We start from the raw sequence: 19950 nt of genomic DNA on the forward strand, positions 1-19950 counted from the left end.
CTTTGAAGGGTAAAATATTTGCTATCAAAAACGATTCCATATTCAGGATCCGAATCTAAAATCTCTAATTAAGAATGAAGAAATATTTGTTAGTACTCCACCATATTTTCTTGGTGGTGCATGACCTCCCATTCCCTATTACTACAACTATATACTATAGCATTTTGATAGCTCCATTTTATCATCTTCTCATCAAATTTTCAACACATATATACTTCACTTCATTTTTTTCATGTATATTCAAATTAATTCTAGATGTGTCAACAACTTCAACAATATAATCACAACCACCACAAAAAAAAGTATACCATACAATTCCTTGCTTCTAGTCCAAGTTTTTTTTATTTGATAATATCATTCATCATCTCAATAATAATAATAACCCTACATAGTTCTACTAATGAATACCTCATGAGCACCATTTTTCTTTGAATCAACAAAAAGGCTTTGAGGATTGTATAGTTCATGGCAAACCAGCTAAATTTGGCAGTTCATTTTCCAGCACAAATTATTGTAAGTTATTTGTCTTGTATTTTTTAAGGATGGTGTATCGTTTCTCAATTTATTAGTAGTGTTAATCTTCTCTGTATCGTTCTGGTTTTGCAATTATGTTTAGTTCTTGGACTTTTATGTGGTTATTTTTGTCAGTGTGACAGATTCAAGATTTAGAATCAATGATTATGTTCTTTATTATATGTAAATATTTTTTATATTTTAAGCCTGGTTTTATATTGGATTTTTCAAAAAAAAAATCTTGATTTTGTGACTTTATTAGGTTCTTGAAATTTTGATCTACATACTCTAGTTCATGACAAATTCAGAATTCAGAATCAATGGATTATGTTCTTTATTATATATGTGTACATTTTTTCTTGCACACACTAGACACAATAAGTTCAACTTAACTCGCTGCGTCTACTCTAGATCCGCCATTGAATTTCATTTTCTTGGTGTATATTTTCAGAGAAAGAAGAAGAGTACTAGTACTGGTGGACACCACAAGAAAGAAGAACTTGAAAAAGAGGTTTCTTATGTACCTTTCTTGATGAATTTAATTTATTTTTATCATATGGTAATTAAATAGTTATGAAAAAACATGACAAAAAAGTTAGAATTTGTACTTGGCATATATAGGTTATGGTCCTTGTACCTTTAACCTATATATGCTTTTTTTAGAAAATTAGGCATCACATATGAATGCTACTAATTAAATTTGCAAATTAGAATCCAAAATATATGTTATTTCTTTCTTATTATATAGTGATTGGAAAAGTTAAAGATTTTAAAAAAATTAATAATAATAATAAGAAGAAGAAGAAGAAGAAGAGGAGATTTTCTACCATTATTACCAATATGGATTTCGCAAAGATGTTTTCATCGAATTTTCTTATAGGAAATAAACTATATATGTTATCAGTAAATTTTCATGTAATTCGCACTTTTCTTTTCTCGTAGAATATATAAGGAGAAGTTGAAAGTTTTATTTATTTGTGTTATAATATAAGGTTGCTGAGCTTAGAAAAATGTTGAATCATGAACAAAAAGTTCATGAATTTCTGGAGAAGGTGTATCAAAGAAAGGATGATTCATCTTTCAGTACCATTCCAAATTACCTTCCTCCTAAGGTAAATTTAATTCTTTAGTGAGTCTTTTTTTTAAAAATAAAATAAATTAGTGTTTAAGCTATATTATTTGAATTGAGGGTTTATCAGAAATAATTTCTCTATCTTTACAAGATAGGGATAACGTTTATGTACTCATTATCCTCTTCAGTTCCCACTTGTGACATTATACTAGCCATATATGTTGTTTGTGTTGTGTTTCTACGGCCTAAATTTTTTATAACAACGTTGTCTGTCTATGTATTTTTTTTATTCTTATAGCGAAATATTGTTATATAGATCATATTATAATATAACATATTCTAATTAACATGAAATTTCTTTAAAAAAAACTTTGACCGGTAATATGTTGTTATAAAGGATGATTGTATAAAGAAGTTTATATATATATATAAAGCTTAGAACAACAATATAGAAAAGTGAGATTTTCTTCAATGATTTAGTAACATGAGGAATTAAGTAAAAAGAATTTATGGATATATTTACTAAAATTCAAATCGTAGCAGCTAAGAATGTACTTTTTTTGTTGAATAAGAAGAAAACTACCTTCTGCCATCAACTTTGGATATGATGTTTACTTTCTACCTAAGTTTGATTTTAACAAACCATCCATATGTACTACTAAATTAATTATATGAAATATATATGTGCGTATTTTTGGGTTAAAAATGATTAATTTTTTCAGTTTCATGTATATTAATTGATTTAACTTTTATCCACTGATAATGAAAATAATTTTTTAGGTGCAATATACTTATCCATAATTACCTTTAATTATTTTTTAAGTGATTTGATGATGTAAATGAATTTTATATGGTTAGTATATATATATATAGAAGTAGACCCTATATATACACTAAATGGTACGGGTAGAGGCGCCAAAATTAGGTGGTGCAAGAGGTTGTTCATTTAAATCTTCTTTGTCTGAAAATTACACATTATATAAATAACAAAAAAATTATATTTTTATGTATATATAGTAGATATTGTTAAAATTCCTTAATTAATTTTATCGCGCTTTATGCTTGTTTTAACCTAATAGCGGAAATTTTGTAGATGAAGGAATTGTTAGAAGAATTAGCCATGGTTGAAAATGAAATAGCCAAATTGGAAGGCCAAATCAACAAGATTCAATGTGATGTGAATAAAGAGAAAGAAATCAACAATATTGATCATCAAGCTAATAAGTCCAAACAAGGACTTAACAACAAGATGAAAATACAAAGTCAACAACAAAACAATATATCTTCATATTCTTTGCCACCAAATCCAAACAAATTCAAAGGGCTAAATGATCAAAAAGTGCCATTTGAGACAAAGGCATTGCATTTTATTAGCAAAGCTATAAAAGGTGATTATGGACTTAATGACTTTAGAATAAATAATGAGAAATTGTTACAACCAATTAATAAGTCATCAAAAGTTATTGTTGATCAAGAAGATGAAAATCAATTTCATCAACAAGTTAGAACATTTGGAGAAAGGATTTCAAGGAAAAGCGGGATGATCAAGACTCCTTCACCTCTCAGAGAACCAAGAAATCCAACACCTAGAGTAAGTCTTTTATTTATTTTTATTACGATTTTAAATATATTTGATACGACAGAAGTCATTTTTGCATATAATATTGATTTAAGATGAGTTTGATGGAGTATTTATATATAGCCAATTCAATACTTGGGGTAACATAGTTTTACCAACAAAAAAAACCACTTTATTAAATAAATACAAGACATCTACTTATATTTTGACTTTAGACCACCTATTCTATTGAGTCGCTCTTTATTTTCTCGCATTTTTCTAGAATATAGCTTTTATCACTCCCACCCCCCACCCCCTTTTTTTTTTCAAGATTTATATAATGTTCTTTCTTCAAACTGCTTTTACTTGAACCAAGAGTAAAAAAAAAAAAACGTTTCTACCTCCACACGATAGGAGTAAGGTCTGCGTACTCTCTACCATCCGCAGACTCCACTTGTGGGATTACATTGAATATGTTGTTGTTTATTTGTATAATTTTCTTTTTTTTTATTGTTTTTCAGAGAGAAAGAAATGCAGATATACCCAAATTTATGTCCACTCCAATACATGAACTTCAACCAAAAATCATGCAAAGTCCAATTCCAACAGAAGAAGACACAATTCATAGATGGCCACCAAATAAATTATCAGAAAACATCATGAAATGTTTGGTGTTCATTTTTATAAGGTTGCTTAGAACAACACGTGCAATGGAGTTGGAAAAATCAGGCCCAATTGCTAGTAGATCAAGCAATTTTTCATTGAGTTTTAGGGCCCATATTGAGCCCAATTCAAAAAATAATGGTACAACAAGCCTTTTGATCCAACAAAAAGATTCAAGACAACAAGATCCATATGGTATTTTTGATTCAGAAGAGTCCATTCCAAGAGATATTGGGCCTTACAAAAATTTGGTTAGATTTGCATCAACATCTATGGAGCCCAAATGCATCTCAAATTCTAACTCTATTCCTCTATTTCAAAAGCTCAAGTATGTCCTCAAAACCCTAATTTGAATATTTTATGTGTTATTATTAGATTTTACTACATGTTCGTTGAGAAGAGATTAACTTTTATAAATTGATAGTCCGTCTGATTTAGCTGATTGAAAGTAGTTGTATTGATAGGTATCAACTATCTAGTAATAAAAATGATCACTTATGTGTTTGGATAGAAGTGATGAACCTGATAATAAGTAATTCCTGCATCTGTATATGAAGATGATGATAAACAACTTTTTTTTGGTTAAAATGATGAAATGTCCATAGAATTATTTATGGAAAATGTAAATTTAGAAGTACTTGAATGTAAAAGGTGAAGAATGACAAAAAAAAAATAGAGAGATGATTAGGAGTTATTATGTTTTAGGAGAGATATATATTAGGGATAAAATTGTAAAAGACTTAATCAAATCAAAATTATTTATAAGATACTTATGATTTTAATTTTGATTGATTTTGACTTATAAACACTCGACTTATATATTAGCTTGTAATTAACCAACCATAAATAATATCGATTTTACAATTCTTTACACTATCAACACATAAATTAATTTGTAACATATTGTTGATTCGCTTCTCTTCTTAATGTTAGGAGTAATATTTTGTTGTATTAAAGGACAGTTCGATGTACTAAACACTAATATTTTTTTGTATTCATGTAACGTCGGGGAAGGGCTGCACCCCTAATTAAGGGGTGTGATGTAGGGTACAATTTATAGCTAATTTCACAGCTCAAACCAGTAACTTAATTAGATTATATGAAAATAATTTTATCACGCTCCGAGACTTTTCCTTCTAATATTTTCTTATATTGTTCTTGAAAATTGTGCAGGCTTATGATGAACAGTCTACAAAATGTAGATTTAGGATTGCTGAATTATCAACAGAAATTAGCATTCTGGATCAACATGTACAACGCTTGTATCATGCATGTACATTGGATTTAATTTTATTTATTTTATAAAATTCATTTCCTTTATAAATCTCAATATTCAAACCTAATTAAAATCATATTATATATTTTTTTATTATAATTCCAGGGATTTCTTCAACATGGACTTCCTTCTAGTTCTACTCCAGAAAAGTTGTTGTCACTTATGAATAAGGTTCTTACTTTGTTCGTCTCAAATTATTTATCGTAATTTTTAAATACAAATATCTCGATTCGAATTAATTTTTCTAATATTTATTTCAGGCAACTCTGAATATTGGTGGAAATACAATAAATGCACATGCAATTGAACATTTTATCTTGAGAAAACCTGTAAATTCACTAGCAAAAGAGGTAATTAATTAAATACCTATTACTTCTCTTATTAAATTATTATTTTTTTCAAACATTTCTTGAATATAACTTTTCTTACAGTTATTATAATATGATTAATTAATTAGGTGAATCGAAAAGGTGAAAAGAATGATAAAGAAAATATAGTACGTGAGCTGCATGGACTTGAGTCATTTGATCCAAATGTTATGTTTGCCTTATGTTGTGGCACACGTTCTTCTCCAGCAGTAAGTCTATATATACTATGGAACGTTTTATGCATTGAACTGTCATTTTTTATTGTTGATACTAATTTTTATAGTTTTAGTGAGTTTATCACATTACCGATTAAAAATCTAGATAAAAAAGAATTGTAGTCGATTCATAGCCAGCATAAAGTTAAGAGAAATTATAATGAATTCAAACAATACTTGAATTTTATATAATATTAGACTTATCGATAGTTTGTCTAGCCAAGTTTTTAAGAAGTCAAGAGCATTTATTTTAGAGAGTTGAAATGCTTGGGCAGAAAAAATAGATGTTTTTGAGTAGAAACAAAAGTTGAAAAAAGTACTATTTTCTTTGAAAATTTGGTCAAATACAAAATGCTGCTCAAGAGTTTCAAATTGATTAGTAAAATGCAACATTCTACTTTGTAGAAGTATTATTTCAAAAATATTTTTAAAAATAAAATTTAGCCAAGCAAGTTATGAAAAATGAGCTTAAATTGATGATCGATATAAAAGATTGAGGATTATCTCATATAACCTAACCAAATTAAACATGCCTCGGGTTGAGGTCTAGTAGTTGTTGTTTTTAATCCTTCATTGTACATAGTGCGATAATTCACAATTTTCTTAAATTTGGTGTTCAGTTAAATATCATGTATTACGAAAATCATGTTATAATACTACTTCCCTTTCTTTAATAAAATGTGAATGTTAACATGTTAATTTATTACAATTAATGAAAATAATTATGTAGGTGAAGATATACACAAGTGATGGAGTTATAGGTGAGTTAGAAAAATCAAAATTGGAATACTTACAAGCTTCATTAATTGTAACAAGCAACAAGAAGATAGCAATGCCAGAGCTTTTGCTAAGAAATATACATGATTTTGCTCAAGATTTGGATTCATTAGTAGAATGGATTTGTCAACAATTGCCTACATCTGGTTCATTGAGGAAATCTATTGTTGATTGCTTTAGAGGACTTCATAGTGGGAAAGCATCAACTATTGTTGAGAAAATACCATATGATTTCGAGTTTCAATATTTGTTATCTGTATAAAAGCATCTTGTATAAGTACAGAGTTTGAATCGATAGAAAACTTTTATTATTTCATGATTGTAAAATTTTCATTTCTGATACCTTTCAAGATTCCATTTTGAAAACTTACATAAATATTTTGAGAAGTGTATGCTATAATCAGCTCAACGTACAACAATGTGTTGACCTGCTTCGATCTTGAATTATGTATATGTGAATAACAATGAATGGTGAAAAATAAAGTGATCACTTGTTTATAGTGTAATTTTGGAGATCCCTAAACATATTCTTGGTCATTTACTTACTTTCTTTTTGCCATTGTTGATTTAGATCCCACCATAGGGAAAATGTCTACCATATTTTTTCTTGAGAAAAATATCTTATGATTCTGAATTTTCCGTATTTATTATATGTACGTATATAAGTGTTTTGTACATATGATTCTTCTTAAATCGATAAAAAACCTTTTCAATAAATAGTATAAATTTCATCGATTGTAGATAGTGATTGCCCGGATCAGTGTGTGATCACTAAATGTGAAGTAACCCTTCGGATGCCCTCTCCACCCATGCCGAATACCCCCGACCATTCCATTTTCAAACTAATTTTTTTAAAGGAAAATTACGATCACAACAAATTCAAGATAATCTCATGAGTCTGAGAAGGATCAAATATACATAAGCCTTATATTTTACCTTTATAGGGATAAAATGCTTATTTTCAAGACTTTCGACTCAAAAAAATGTAACTGAACAAAAAGACAACATATATTAATGCACATTACAAAATACAACACTACGTCATACCATAATCTACTATCCTTTTATCATAATTCTTGACCTTTATTATCTATCAATCAACCACATATAAAAACAGAATTTCTTTATTTCCTTTTTAACGTTTATCATAATTCTTGACCTTTATTATCTATCAATCAACCACATATAAAAACAGAATTTCTTTATTTCCCTTTTAAGGTTGTACAATTTTCCAACCACTACCCTCCACGTGTCACCTTTTCCGGACCCCAACCCCACAATTCCAATTCGGTTCTTCACGTCACTTCACGTCCGTCTCCACTTCCTCTGTCACCAAAAAAATCAGCTCCCATTTTACTGAAACAGAGATACCACTTACATTCCCTTTTTTGCTTTTTTCAGTTACTTCCATGCATTTAATGTGAAAAATTTCATCTGGGGTTTGTTTATTTTTTTTATTTTTGGTCAAAAAATGAATCTTTTTTGGTTGAATCAGTGAAATGAAGGTATGATCAGAGACCCCTTTAGTTCTTTTCTGCTTTTTGTGTTGTGGGTATCTAGCAGTTGTGTATTTTTGTTGCATTTGCATGCATTTTATCAGAATTCTTGAATATTTTGCTTGTCTACGTTAATCTTTTAGTTTTAGTTGCTTTTTATACCCTATAACCGTATAAGAAACATATATGATTTAGTATCAAGTTTAGTTTGTTTTTTTCTTTTGTTGTTTCTTGCTTTTAATATACATTGTTTGTTGTGTTTCGAATATCACACTATTTTGTTGTTGTTAGTGTTTATGAATAATGCTCTGTATTGCTTTCGTTATTTAGTTGACATGCTTTATTCACTGTCATTTGATTTGGTTCACTTGAGCCGAGTGTCTTTCATAAACAACCTCCCTACCTCGACGAGGTATGGGAAAGGTTAGTATACACTGTGCCCTTCCGAGACATCACTTGTGAGATTACACTGGATGTGTTGTTGTTGTAGTTTGTTTTCATTTGTATTCCTGTTGGTGAAGTTTTAGTTCTTTCATATGACCTGTTGCTATCAAATCCTTTTTTTTTTTTTTGAAAAATGTCATATATTGTGAGGCTCTGCTGTGCTGGGGTGTTTAGTCAATATGTTGTTCCATAATTTGTTGATTAGATGATTCCTTTTAGTTGATTATGAATTTTTCAATATTTTTTTGACATGTGCAGTTCTTTAATATACTTATTCCCCTTTAAAGTCATTTCTTAATGTGTTGAAAAAGGAAACGAAGCTATGTGCATTACAGTCTTCCTTTAGCTGAGCTTTCAACACCAGAAATTGACCATGCTGAGGCTGACATTTTTCTTGTTATGTTTCTGGTAGTTAAATTCTCAAGAATCTGTTAGGAAAACTTGGACAGACGAGTAAAATGCAAACTTCCATGGATTCGTTCGAGTACAACTGGAAGACACCAAATGAGAGTGCAAAGAGTTCTCAACAGGAGCCTGAACAGGTAGCTAAAAATTTCTGGAGGATGACTAGTTTAGATTACACTTGGTCCAATTAATCCTAAAACATCCTTACTGCTTTACTTCATTTACTTTGAGTCAAATTAGGGTAGAAGGCTAGTAGGTAGTTGAGTATTGTTTCACATATCCTCCCATACTAGTAGTCGTAGCATTACTCTTGCAATTCTTGCTCTTCGATCTCTATTACTGACTGTTATTTTTTGTCCTTTGATTACAGTATTATTTTGTTCTCTTTTGTTATTTCTTTTCCCAGACTGCTTTGTTATGTTTTTACTTGAGCCGAGGGTCTATCGGAAATAACCTCTTTACCTCCCAAGGTAGGGGTAAGGTCTGCGTACTTACTACCCTCCTCAGACCGCACTTGTGGAATTACACTGGGTATGTTGTTGTTGTACTTTGAGTATAAATACTTGAAGTATTTGGAACTTTTAAGCTTGACAATTTTAGTTGGTCAAGAATATTATGCGATTTTGATCAATAATCTTTGTTTAAATTATTTCGTTAACTAAACTGTTATGATTTTTTTAGGTTGTAGGTGCTGCATCTATCTATTTTGCATCAGAGGAGGAAGCAATAGGAGTGGAACAATTATTTGCAGAACCCGAGTATGGCCATATAGTCGATACTCTTCTAGATTTTAACACATGTGCATGCAGTCTTCCAGAGAGCTACATTAAGGAGTTTTCAGCTTCGGAGCCTGTTGTAACAAATAGTGATCGTGGTAATGGTCTTAACAACTTGAGCTATGTGAATCAGATGAGTTTCAAATTCCTAGTAGTTTTGTCGATAACTAATGACATTTTGATTTTTGACCTTCCACCTAGATGCAGTTCAAAGAGGTCTTAGTGAAGAGGATAAAACAAGGGAGAAGGTATATACCCTTGTGAGCAGTCATAACTTGTTAATACTATATTCTAGAGTGTTTATGTGTTTTAATTTGTCCACACAGTATTTCTGATTCGTTTGTATTCAATGAGTTTAATCAATTGTTTTCGATCATCTTCCATTATTACTGATCATTTGTCGATACCCGGTTTTTGCAGTTTCTTGATGGATTGTCAAACGGATATAATGAAAATCATTGCAGCATTTCATGTGAAGATTATCTTTTGGGTAAGTAGTTGCTGTCTCTCCGCTATCATACCAGTCTATGCTTTCCTTTTCTACCTTTGTTTCTGTCCTAAGTAAATGTCTTTCAACTAATTAGTTAATTTCAGTCCTATTATTCTCGATTTATTAGATATTGAACTTGAGGAAGAGACTCCCACCCTTGATGATGTCACAAGAGATGTATCCTGTGTAGGGAATGTGAATTTGGAGAACAAGCTAGCTGATTCAGAACAAAGAAATTGTGGTGTTCATGTGTTAAAGTTGTCTGATGCAAGTACCTCATCCGATCATGACGCTTTAGACGAATTTGAGGACATGTCAACTGATAAACTACTTGAGGTGTTCAGGAACATGTTTGGACATCAAACTTCAGTTGCGGATAAGCAATGGCTGGAATCCCACATGATATTTGGTTTGGAAAACCAGGAGATGTCAGACAAGAATTACAGTTTTCCGAAAAGCTCTTTTGATTCGAGTGAAAATCAAGGGGTTAAAGTCCCACCAGCTTGCCAGAATCTCCTTACAGTATCTACTGCCTTTGCTAGTATATTCAATTTCAGAACAAAGCCAAGGGTTCAACACGTGAAAAGGAGAGAACATATCCAATGGAATTCCTTCAAATGCTTATCTTCTGCAGCAGGTGAAATACAGCTCGATTTTCCGGATAAGTGGGATAGCAAGGAGTTGGCTAAAGAAAATGTAAAATGTGATGGAACGAAATTAGGAATATCTGAACAGAATCTGAAATGTAAACCTTCACGAGGAGGATTTGGTCAGCGATATTATCACAGAGGAGCCAAAGTATCATCACAAGGTCTTGGTAAAAGAAATTTTCAAGTTGGATGCATCCAAATTCCACCTGGTCTGCCCATTGAGGAACGACTTATCAGGAGGGAGGTTAGTGAACTACAAATAAAAAGGAGTTTCAGACTTTGTATTGACCTTTCATATTTTCTCCCAAGGAAGTTAACTTCTGCTGGGAATGTTCCTCGAAAACTGTTCACTTTATTTAACATGTCTAGTCTCATATGCTAAATGTATTTGCTTAGGATTAAGTATCTCTCATCAATTCAATGTTTAATACTCATGTGGTGAGCATTTGATTTGCTCGAACATTTCATCCTTGTTGTGTCTGTTTCATGCTAGGATGAAACAAAGCGTAAGCCGTAAAGTCACATATCCACTTTTAGATGCTGTTCTTTCAGATTATTGCTACTTCTTTTGCTTATGTTTTCGCTGTCCACTTCAGGGACATTTATCCAAAGATTGCAGGGCTAACAGAGCCTATAACGGCAACATCCATTCAGCTGAGGCACAAGATGATCATTCTGGCACTCTTTCTGACCAGTCTAGTGATAATTCATCTGAAGAAGATTGGACTATAGGGAGCGAGACCCGAGGCACTAACCAAGACAGAAAACACAACAAGTATTGGTCAACAACTGAGGTCCTAAAGTTGGTGGAGGGTGTTTCCAAGTATGGTGTTGGCAGATGGAGTGACATTAAGAGGATGTTTTTCCAAACATCTGTGCATCGTAGTCCAGCTGATCTGAAGGTACTTGACCGTTTAGTAACATACTTATAATTTTCTGCTTTCCAGGTTTTTTTGGTATGATCTTTTAGTCCCTTGCTTCTGTCAGGACAAATGGCGGAATCTTCTGAGGGCTAGCTGCCGACGATTGCAGAGCCGGAGAGGGGTATTTTATTCTTCATATCAATTGAAAACCTCTAATCTGTCCCTTTTCGTTTTTAATTTAATTCAAAACTCATTCTCTTTTATGTTTCTTTGCACATAATCATAGGATCATCATGTTGCAAAGCCACATCTAGTCTATCCCTTTTCATTTCAATATATGATTCTTGGAGTTAATGCTTACATTTAGAAGAGAATTCATGGAACAAATCCAGTTGTCTTGTTATAATTTAAGCTGTGATAATTCTAGGTCACGGAGATAAGTATATGCGCCATCTGTTAGATTTACTACATCTTTTTTGTAGTCTTTTCTCATCCTCTGGATGTGGATTCCATTTCTAGGTTCAGGTTACAGGAGGAACAAATGTGACAGTACTGGTACTTGAAATTCTTGAATAGCGGAAAGTTTTATTAGAAGCTGTAGTGTGTAATGGAAGAAAGTTAATTGCCTAAAAGACTTGTAATCAAGTCATATATTACATTTTCAGCAGGTTTCATATTTAGCTGCACATATCGGGAGACACCTAAAGTTGACACCATCTTTCACTTAGACATCTTAACTAAGACATTTACCATTTAAACACATGTAGTAGGGCCCGACAAGTTGCCAAATCAGCATAAGTGTCAACATGACACAGTCGATCCCTACTACAAGTGTTTAAATGGTACAAGTCTTACTAGAGATGCCTAAGTGTAAGATGTTGCTAACTTAGGTGTCTCCCGATGGGTTCAACCTTATTATTATGATGCAAAAACCATGTTGCTATATCATACATGCCCATAAAAACTTGCTGCAGGTTGATGCCAAGAAGAAGCATGGCGTGTCCAGGATTCCTCACGAGGTCTTAAACCGTGTTCGAGAGCTTGCTGTCATCTATCCATATTCAAGGAAACATAGAACAAGAATCTCCCCAACTGCATCCCTCGCCTCTTCTTCGAACGTGGAGTCTGATAGCCAGTTGTCTATGAATGAGCAGAACACATTGAATCTCACATATTAGATACTAAGCTACTTAGAAGGATCATTCATACCTGTGAAAAAAGATAGATACCTTTGAAAAGCAAAATTCTTAATAGTATATATTTTTGCTGGCAGTAACCAATTCTAAATTTTGTACAAGTTCAAACTAGAGAACCAAATTTCTAACAGATTGTAATTACTTCTATTCTAGTTTAACATCTTTTTGTCAGAAAATACCTATTTTGGTAACAATATGTGCAAGACTGAAGAAAGGGGTTTCAGTTATCTTTTTTTTTCCATAATTTCATCTTTCCTTAACTTATTCTGTTCCAATGTCTATTATGGTCGGTCCATGAATTTTCCCTCCTTTTCTTTTGCCGCATTTCTCTCAAAGTGTTGAGGGGAGAGGGGCAAACTTGATCCTTTTCCCTAGAGAACTCAGATGCCGACTCCAACTACTGTCCATGTACGATCCATACTAGATACTTCCTTAATGTTCTTTGACAATCATATTAGTCGTCTATGTGGAAATGCCTTTTCTAGGCCTATCCATATTCGCCTATGCCTTTGTTTAACTTGCACCTAAGGATTCAATCTTCCTTGAGGTTTTAGTGGGAGTTCCTTTTTTATGCTCATTCGCGAGTGGCTGAAGGGAAATTTGCTTGTTTTGATAGTTGGAAAAGGAGAATAATAACAATAATAATAATGATAATAATAAGTTGTTGGATGTAACTGACGTATTATTGTCCAACTAGTTTATTTACTTATTTTCTTCCTCAACTGTTATTTACTTACTAAAAATGATTTAATTTTAATTAGTTTCGGATCAGTAATAGATTTTTAATTAACAATCATAAAAGTCGGGAAATTACCATCAATAACCTTCAAAAATTAATAGTCTTAAACATTTGACCCCGCTTGCTCCATGAACAAACCTTCACTATCAAAAGTCAAAAATAGCCTCCACATGGAAAAACTTAATAATTATTTTAAGACGACTTATTTTCAAGATCATTCTCGTAATCACCCGCGTAAAAATGGTTATTTTGTCTAATTCATCCAACAATTTTATCACCAGGCCCATAACAAAATAAAACAAGGCCCAAATCCCAAAGCCCAATCAGGTAAAATATACTTTCCATATATATTGAAGAAAAAAAACTCGATTTGAGATCTTGAAAGAGCAAATTAATTTTCAACTCTTTCAGAGCTCAAAAATGGCGAAATCAACTGCATTTTCCAGTTCTACATCGTTTTCCTCGATACCCATTTTCTTAATTATAGTATTTGTAACTGTGTTGTTATACGCATCAACAATTGCTGAAGCTGGAGATTCATCTGCTTTCGTCAAAAAGACGATTTCTTCTCACTCCATTGTTATCTTCTCCAAATCTTACTGCCCGTTAGTTTTTTTTCTCTCTCTCTTTAAGCTCTTTTTTTTATTATTTTGTTGATGGGTTTTTAGCTTATTATCTGATTGTGTTTCATTTGTAATTTTGATGTCCCTTTTGTAATGCAGTTATATCTTTTTTATCTGTTGTGGTTTTTGATTGTCAAATTGATATGATAAATTCCAAATTGAGTGACCCTTTTTTTATTGGTTTGAGTTACTCTACCAAAAGTGAGGATAAAGTTTGTGTCTTTGATGAATTTGAACAAAAAGTTACTCCCTCCGTCCATGACAATTTTATTACATTACCCTTATGAATATAATAAATTTAATGTTTTTTTGGAAATGACTATAGTTTATACTTTACAACAATATAAATCTCTTGATTTTCTAAACTGGAAGAGTTAAAGTGGACTAAGGGAGTATTGAAAAATATTGAAGCATGTAAGGAAGAAGCTTTTCTTATGAGGATTTTAATGTGACAAAGAAGGTTGTAATACATTTTTCTATATACTTTACAGAAAGATCTTGATTTTGGTGTTTATAGTTGAGTTAATTATTGGATGGATCGATGTAAAAAATGTGGAACATTTTCCCCTTTTAGGCGTTTAGCTAGTTTGATACGCTTTAGCTTGATACCTTCTTTTATTGAGTTGTCTTTAGCTTATTAATTGTAATAAGAATTGGTCTTTATGATAATGGATGTACTCTGATTGTTCTGTGAGGTTATAATTGAATCTTACGCCATGGAAATCAAAGGAAAAGAAAGTATAAAACTGATTAATATATTACATAAAAAAAGAAGAAGTTTGATTTACCTTGATCATGTTATGTCTAATCAAAGAGCCCATGGATCTACCTTTCTCACTAAAGGATTATGGCGACCAAGATAGATCATAGATTTGTTAAGGTTTGTGTACACCCCACCTCATTCCTATTTCGAATGCTCTACTATCAGAAATTTATGGCTCTAAGGATTTTATCCTTATTCTCCTACCATTTGTAGATTAATTACCTTTCAGAAAAACGTTATCCCATTAGGCCCCCAAGTAGAGAAATGAGGAGTTTTTAACGAGTGGGAAAAGTTTTCTTCTGTTCTGTTTTCTCGTATTTACCTCTTGGAGATATATTTTTCCCTTTTTGGGAGCATGGATACCAAGCTTTTCATAAGAAGTAAATGGTATCCATATTCAGGGGCTTCAGCAGCACGTATGGTAGATTTGACTTGGAGGAGAAAGATATTGGTCATACCCACACGATTATGAAAATTGAATTAGGGGGAGAGTTCTCAAGTCTTTGAAGAAAATGGTATGCTAGAAACATAGTGATTGAGTTTTGAATTGCTCTAGTTTATGGTTCCGTTGCTATTTCTCCATATATTATATTGAAGAGTCATGCATCTAAAAGGAGGTACCTCGATGACATTGGGGAGAATTGCATCTAAACTATGATCTGTGTCCAATATGCTCTCTGCTTAAATTCTGAGGACATATCAGAGAAACAGTACTTTTACCTTCTGAATGCATCATTCAAAATGACAAACAGATCACATTTACAATTATGGGGACCTTTTCCCCAAGTGCTCATCCTGTGCTCTTTTTCAATTCTAAAGTTATCACGTAAATTCTGTCTAGTTCATTTGTGAGACGGTAAATATGACTCACAATATTGATGAGGCAATACAACATGTATCCTGTTAGCCAGTGAAATCCATGCCTTAACACCTATAAGAATGTTTGAGATTCAATAGATCAAAATCACTGACAACTAATATGGCTTATAGATTCATTAATTTTCCTATTCGAAACCTATTTGTACATATTCAACTTCTTAAAAGTATATATAATGACCTGGCATGCAAATACTATTTTATTTGTGTTTATTGTATGTTGTATTAACTGTTTGCATCAATTTTATATTGCTTTGCAGATACTGTAGGAAAGCAAAGGCTGTATTCAAAGAATTGAACCAAAAACCTCATGTCGTTGAGCTTGATGAGAGAGGTATCCTTCCTATGCCCCTAGTCTCAACCAAAACTTTTCCTTTATCTATCCCTACATGTTGTAAGGCAGGATTATAGCTGCCAACCTTCTAAGGTTTTCTCAACTGCCTACAATGGATTTCAGTAATCAAGTAAAATTGTAAGATACAAACAGATTACATCTTATTAGGCTTGCCATCAGCCAATCACATTTTCTGCGATTTCTTGACAAGGTCAATTGGACTTGTCCAATTAAATAGAAACACTTCGAGCGAATTGAGACTTGGGGTGTGTTTGGTATGAAGGAAAATGTTCTCTTGAAAAACAAGTGGTTTTTACTTATTTTCTAGTGTTTGGTAAGAAAACAAAAACAAGTGCATTTATATGTGAAACATTAGGGGGGTGGGATGGTCAAGGGTAGGGTTTTGGGGGGGTTGGGGATGAGACAATGAAATTGGAATGTCACTTAGGAATCCTACTTTATCAGGGAAGTCCTTTTTCTCATTTTTTAAGGAACCCATTTTCCTAGAGAAAATGTTTTCCAAAACAATTTGACCAACGAAACATGGGAAAATTGAAGAAAATGCTTTCCTCTGTACCGAACACCCTTAGAGGAATGTTATTGCATGCATTACCACATGAAGACTATTGGGAACCTTAATTTTACACGCAAATGTTCAGAGAGATGAAGTTTTGGTTGAATGCTGTAATTTCATGTCATATCAAAAGCCAATCATTTAAACCAGCTTATCACCCATAAGACCAAATTTCAGGCCATTTGTAGACCTTAAAATATTTTCAACATTATAGAGATTTATGGTAACCTGTAACCCATTACAAAGGTTATAGTGAGTATATGTTCCACATGTATAATGGAATCCAAAAGGGTTTATATTACTTTTCCAAAAAAAGAATGTGAATTCAAAAGGGTTTATAAATGTCCTGAGCTTCCTCCTCTTGTTGATTTGAAGTTGCGGGTGCTTTGCAGGGAATGAGACACTGAATTGACAGGCAAGTAAGGAAAAGTAACACGTTTTGCCCAGAATATATACTAAACTAATTAATTGGACGACAACCATGTTATTTTCTCTTGCTTCTCTTTTGTTTGCTTTAAATTGAGGCTCTTTAGCCGCCATGATGGGTGGGCTAACTTTTAGGTCTTTACTTCGAGCCTGTTTGGATTGGCTTATTTTAGGTGTTGTTAAGACAAAATAGCTTTTAAGCAGCTTTATATTGTTCGGTTAAAAATTGAAAACTGCTTATAAGCACTTGTTTTTAAGCTAAAATAACAAAAATAAGCCAAAAGCCATAAGTTAGAATTTCTAACGTATGCCTTTGGGCTTATAAGTCATAAGCCAAAAGCCAATCCAAACGGGCTTTTACTTCACTCAAGAAAGTTCTACACTTTGCTTAGTATTTACACCTAGCAACCCGAGTCCTTGAAACTTTGGAATGATCATAATGTCCTAGGTTATCCATCTTGCTGTTTCAAACATCTAACAATTCCAAATTGTCGAAGGCCCTTGTGGGCGTGAGCAGTAGAACTGATACAGAACTTTCCCTTAGTTGGACCTAGGGGCTTTGGGGGGGGGGTTGATTTTCGCATTGTTGACAAAGGCTTTAAAGGCGTGTTTAAGTCCTGAAGCTCAGAACAGCTCAGTGATGGCACTTCATCTCACTTAAGCTGTGGTTCAGTGTAGTCAAGCACATTCATTGCTCATGAGTTCTATCTTGAATCGGTACCAAACAACAAATATAATTGGCAAATAAGTGTAGTAGTTGTTAAGGAAAACATTATCGTATGAATTTGTTACTTTTTTCTTGTTTTACATTATATTTTTTATTCTGCCTTTTTTTTTTACTAAAGCCTGCGCTTAAATTGCGCTTTATGCTTAAAGCCCAATAGATCTGGAGCACTTTTTACAACTTTTCACCTTTGACAATACTGCTTTGCAGCAATAACTATTTGAACTCAATGTAGAAGGTGAAGAGAATTGTTTTACAACAATAGATCATGTCTTTGATCAGAACCTTTAGTCAAAATCTTACTTTTTCCTCTTGTTAGATGATGGATGGAGCATCCAGGATGCCATTAGTGAGATCGTTGGCAGACGCACCGTGCCACAAGTGTTCATTAACGGAAAACATATCGGAGGATCAGATGGTAAGCTAACTCAAAGCATATCTTAGTGCTCTCTCTGCTGCCTCTGTATTAGTCATAACTCATAATCCTGTGCTTACAATATTATTTACTGTACAGATACCATCGAGGCGTATGAAAACGGGGATCTAGCTAAACTTCTTGGTGTTAATTCTAAGAATGATGATCTTTAAGCTGAATTTGTTACATGGTTTCAAATTCAATGACTCTGTAATATGATATATGATCACCATAGGTTTTTTTGCAGCCTTTGAGGGGGTGTGTGTGGAGGTTGAAAAAGTTGGTGATTGTAATCTAATAGACTCTTTCTTAGCTAAGTTTTGGTTCTCTTCTTTTTGGATTTCCAAAAATTTGTAAGCATGAGCCTCTATTTAATAAGAACTTTAGGAGAAAGGACTTGTTATTGTAGGTATTAATATAATTTGTAAGCATTATCGTTGCTCCTTTCATTTAAATTTGTTTGTCTGGTTTTGAATTGGCATGGAGTTAACGAAAGTAAGATAGACTTCTAAATTTTGTGGTCCACGAAGAAAGTTGCCAAAACAAAAAAAAAATACAAACAAATTGAAAAGGAGGAAGGATTTTCTGGTTCTAAAAATTAGATATGATATAGCTTCATGTGAAAAATTAATAAAAAAATTGTAGTTCACCCATTTGCGGCCGAACTACCCTAAAAGTTTTGTGATTTATTTTGGGATGAAACAAATTGAGTTAAATTCATTTGTGACAATTCGTCCATTTATAAGCGAAGTGTCTATTTTGATTTGTGTTTGTCAAAAAATATTTGTTTTGAGACCGGACTCATAACTTAGGCAATTTAGGGGTCGGTTAATGTGAACGATAACTCCAAATAGTCTTGAGATTAAATAATAGTGTCACTTAATTTGTTGTTTGGTTGACAAGTTTGGAATAACTTATCATCGAGATCAATAATTAGTATCAGGATAAATTATACCTCCCCTTGTGTGATATAGTAATCCCGGGACTTATCTAAAATAAAATCGGTAAATGACAAAGATATCTCTTTAAACCCTTTTTATACATCATTTTTCACATTTATAAAAGAAATTTTTGTCAACAAATAACTTATTCACATATTATATCAAATACAAAAACCAAACTCTCAATAAAAAATTAATCTTAATATAACTAATCCTTAATCATTTACTCTCATCATAAAAGGCGTTCTATTTTTCACGTGTAAAACAATACCTAAGGAAACACGTGGCAATTGTCTCGTGTCTATTTTCTTTTTCCACAGTTTGGTTGTTAAGTCCAAATATTAGTTAGTTGTATGTATTCCTTCTAATTTTGCATCTCAATCCTTGTACTTTTCACAAACTAAATTTCAGTCTACAACTTTTTTTATTAGTAAAAAAATACACTTACTAATTTTGAGATCTTTAGAGATTACCGATGTCCTGGGATTCATATATATATTTTGACACAAATAACCCCAACAAGCTAGAATTTGGTAATAACCATTCCTTCAACCACCGCACACCCAAAGGTATGATAGATCTTCAACGTCCACACATGACATATGTATCCTAAAACCTAACGTTCCATCTTATAGAATATTCTCTTGCCTCAATCGATTTTTTTTTGTATGTGTGTATTCTTACATTTTCTTCGTTTTTATTTATTGAGAAAAATAAAATAATAAATAAAAAAATAATTAGCTCGTACAATAAAAATTAATTATTTATTGAAA

General features: G+C 32.3%; 3 protein-coding genes across 4 annotated transcripts; all 3 read left to right on the forward strand.

The window, feature by feature from the left end:
* Positions 1-262: 262 nt before the first annotated feature.
* On the forward strand, positions 263-6767 carry LOC125843672 (uncharacterized). The gene is made up of 10 exons (XM_049522842.1): positions 263-513; positions 965-1024; positions 1506-1625; positions 2679-3176; positions 3665-4134; positions 4980-5079; positions 5188-5253; positions 5343-5432; positions 5540-5659; positions 6396-6767. Exons 1-10 carry the CDS (start codon positions 466-468, stop codon positions 6702-6704), a joined length of 1881 nt encoding a protein of 626 aa, XP_049378799.1. The 5' UTR covers positions 263-465; the 3' UTR covers positions 6705-6767.
* Positions 6768-7782: 1015 nt separating this feature from the next.
* LOC125843678 (uncharacterized) lies at positions 7783-12976 on the forward strand. Of its 2 annotated transcripts, none has more exons than XM_049522848.1 (9): positions 7783-7947; positions 8795-8924; positions 9469-9661; positions 9765-9811; positions 9984-10053; positions 10181-10947; positions 11300-11605; positions 11691-11747; positions 12541-12976. In XM_049522848.1, exons 2-9 carry the CDS (start codon positions 8841-8843, stop codon positions 12742-12744), a joined length of 1728 nt encoding a protein of 575 aa, XP_049378805.1. In that variant the 5' UTR covers positions 7783-7947; positions 8795-8840; the 3' UTR covers positions 12745-12976. The 2 variants fall into 2 exon arrangements, with proteins under 2 accessions (XP_049378805.1, XP_049378806.1); XM_049522849.1 differs by having other exon boundaries at positions 9771-9811; positions 12541-12909.
* An 899-nt stretch (positions 12977-13875) lies between these two features.
* On the forward strand, positions 13876-18659 carry LOC125843722 (glutaredoxin-C4). The gene is made up of 4 exons (XM_049522908.1): positions 13876-14106; positions 16024-16097; positions 18141-18239; positions 18336-18659. The coding sequence occupies exons 1-4, from the start codon at positions 13922-13924 to the stop codon at positions 18407-18409; spliced, it is 432 nt and encodes a 143-aa protein (XP_049378865.1). The 5' UTR covers positions 13876-13921; the 3' UTR covers positions 18410-18659.
* The last annotated feature ends 1291 nt before the right edge of the window (positions 18660-19950 follow it).

This window comes from Solanum stenotomum, chromosome 11 (genome assembly GCF_019186545.1).
Source record: "Solanum stenotomum isolate F172 chromosome 11, ASM1918654v1, whole genome shotgun sequence".
Taxonomy (NCBI): Eukaryota; Viridiplantae; Streptophyta; class Magnoliopsida; order Solanales; family Solanaceae; genus Solanum; species Solanum stenotomum.

Excerpts from the sequence above, each read along its gene's own strand:
- LOC125843672 (XM_049522842.1), top strand. The coding sequence starts at position 466 with ATGGCAAACCAGCTAAATTTGGCAGTTCATTTTCCAGCACAAATTATT. Across the intron at positions 1,626-2,678 it reads CAAATTACCTTCCTCCTAAG|ATGAAGGAATTGTTAGAAGA; the intron begins GTAAATTTAATT and ends GAAATTTTGTAG. Across the intron at positions 3,177-3,664 it reads CAAGAAATCCAACACCTAGA|AGAGAAAGAAATGCAGATAT; the intron begins GTAAGTCTTTTA and ends ATTGTTTTTCAG.
- LOC125843678 (XM_049522848.1), top strand. The coding sequence starts at position 8,841 with ATGCAAACTTCCATGGATTCGTTCGAGTACAACTGGAAGACACCAAAT. Across the intron at positions 9,812-9,983 it reads AGGATAAAACAAGGGAGAAG|TTTCTTGATGGATTGTCAAA; the intron begins GTATATACCCTT and ends CGGTTTTTGCAG. Across the intron at positions 11,748-12,540 it reads GATTGCAGAGCCGGAGAGGG|GTTGATGCCAAGAAGAAGCA; the intron begins GTATTTTATTCT and ends AACTTGCTGCAG.
- LOC125843722 (XM_049522908.1), top strand. The coding sequence starts at position 13,922 with ATGGCGAAATCAACTGCATTTTCCAGTTCTACATCGTTTTCCTCGATA. Across the intron at positions 14,107-16,023 it reads TTCTCCAAATCTTACTGCCC|ATACTGTAGGAAAGCAAAGG; the intron begins GTTAGTTTTTTT and ends ATTGCTTTGCAG. Across the intron at positions 16,098-18,140 it reads CGTTGAGCTTGATGAGAGAG|ATGATGGATGGAGCATCCAG; the intron begins GTATCCTTCCTA and ends TCCTCTTGTTAG.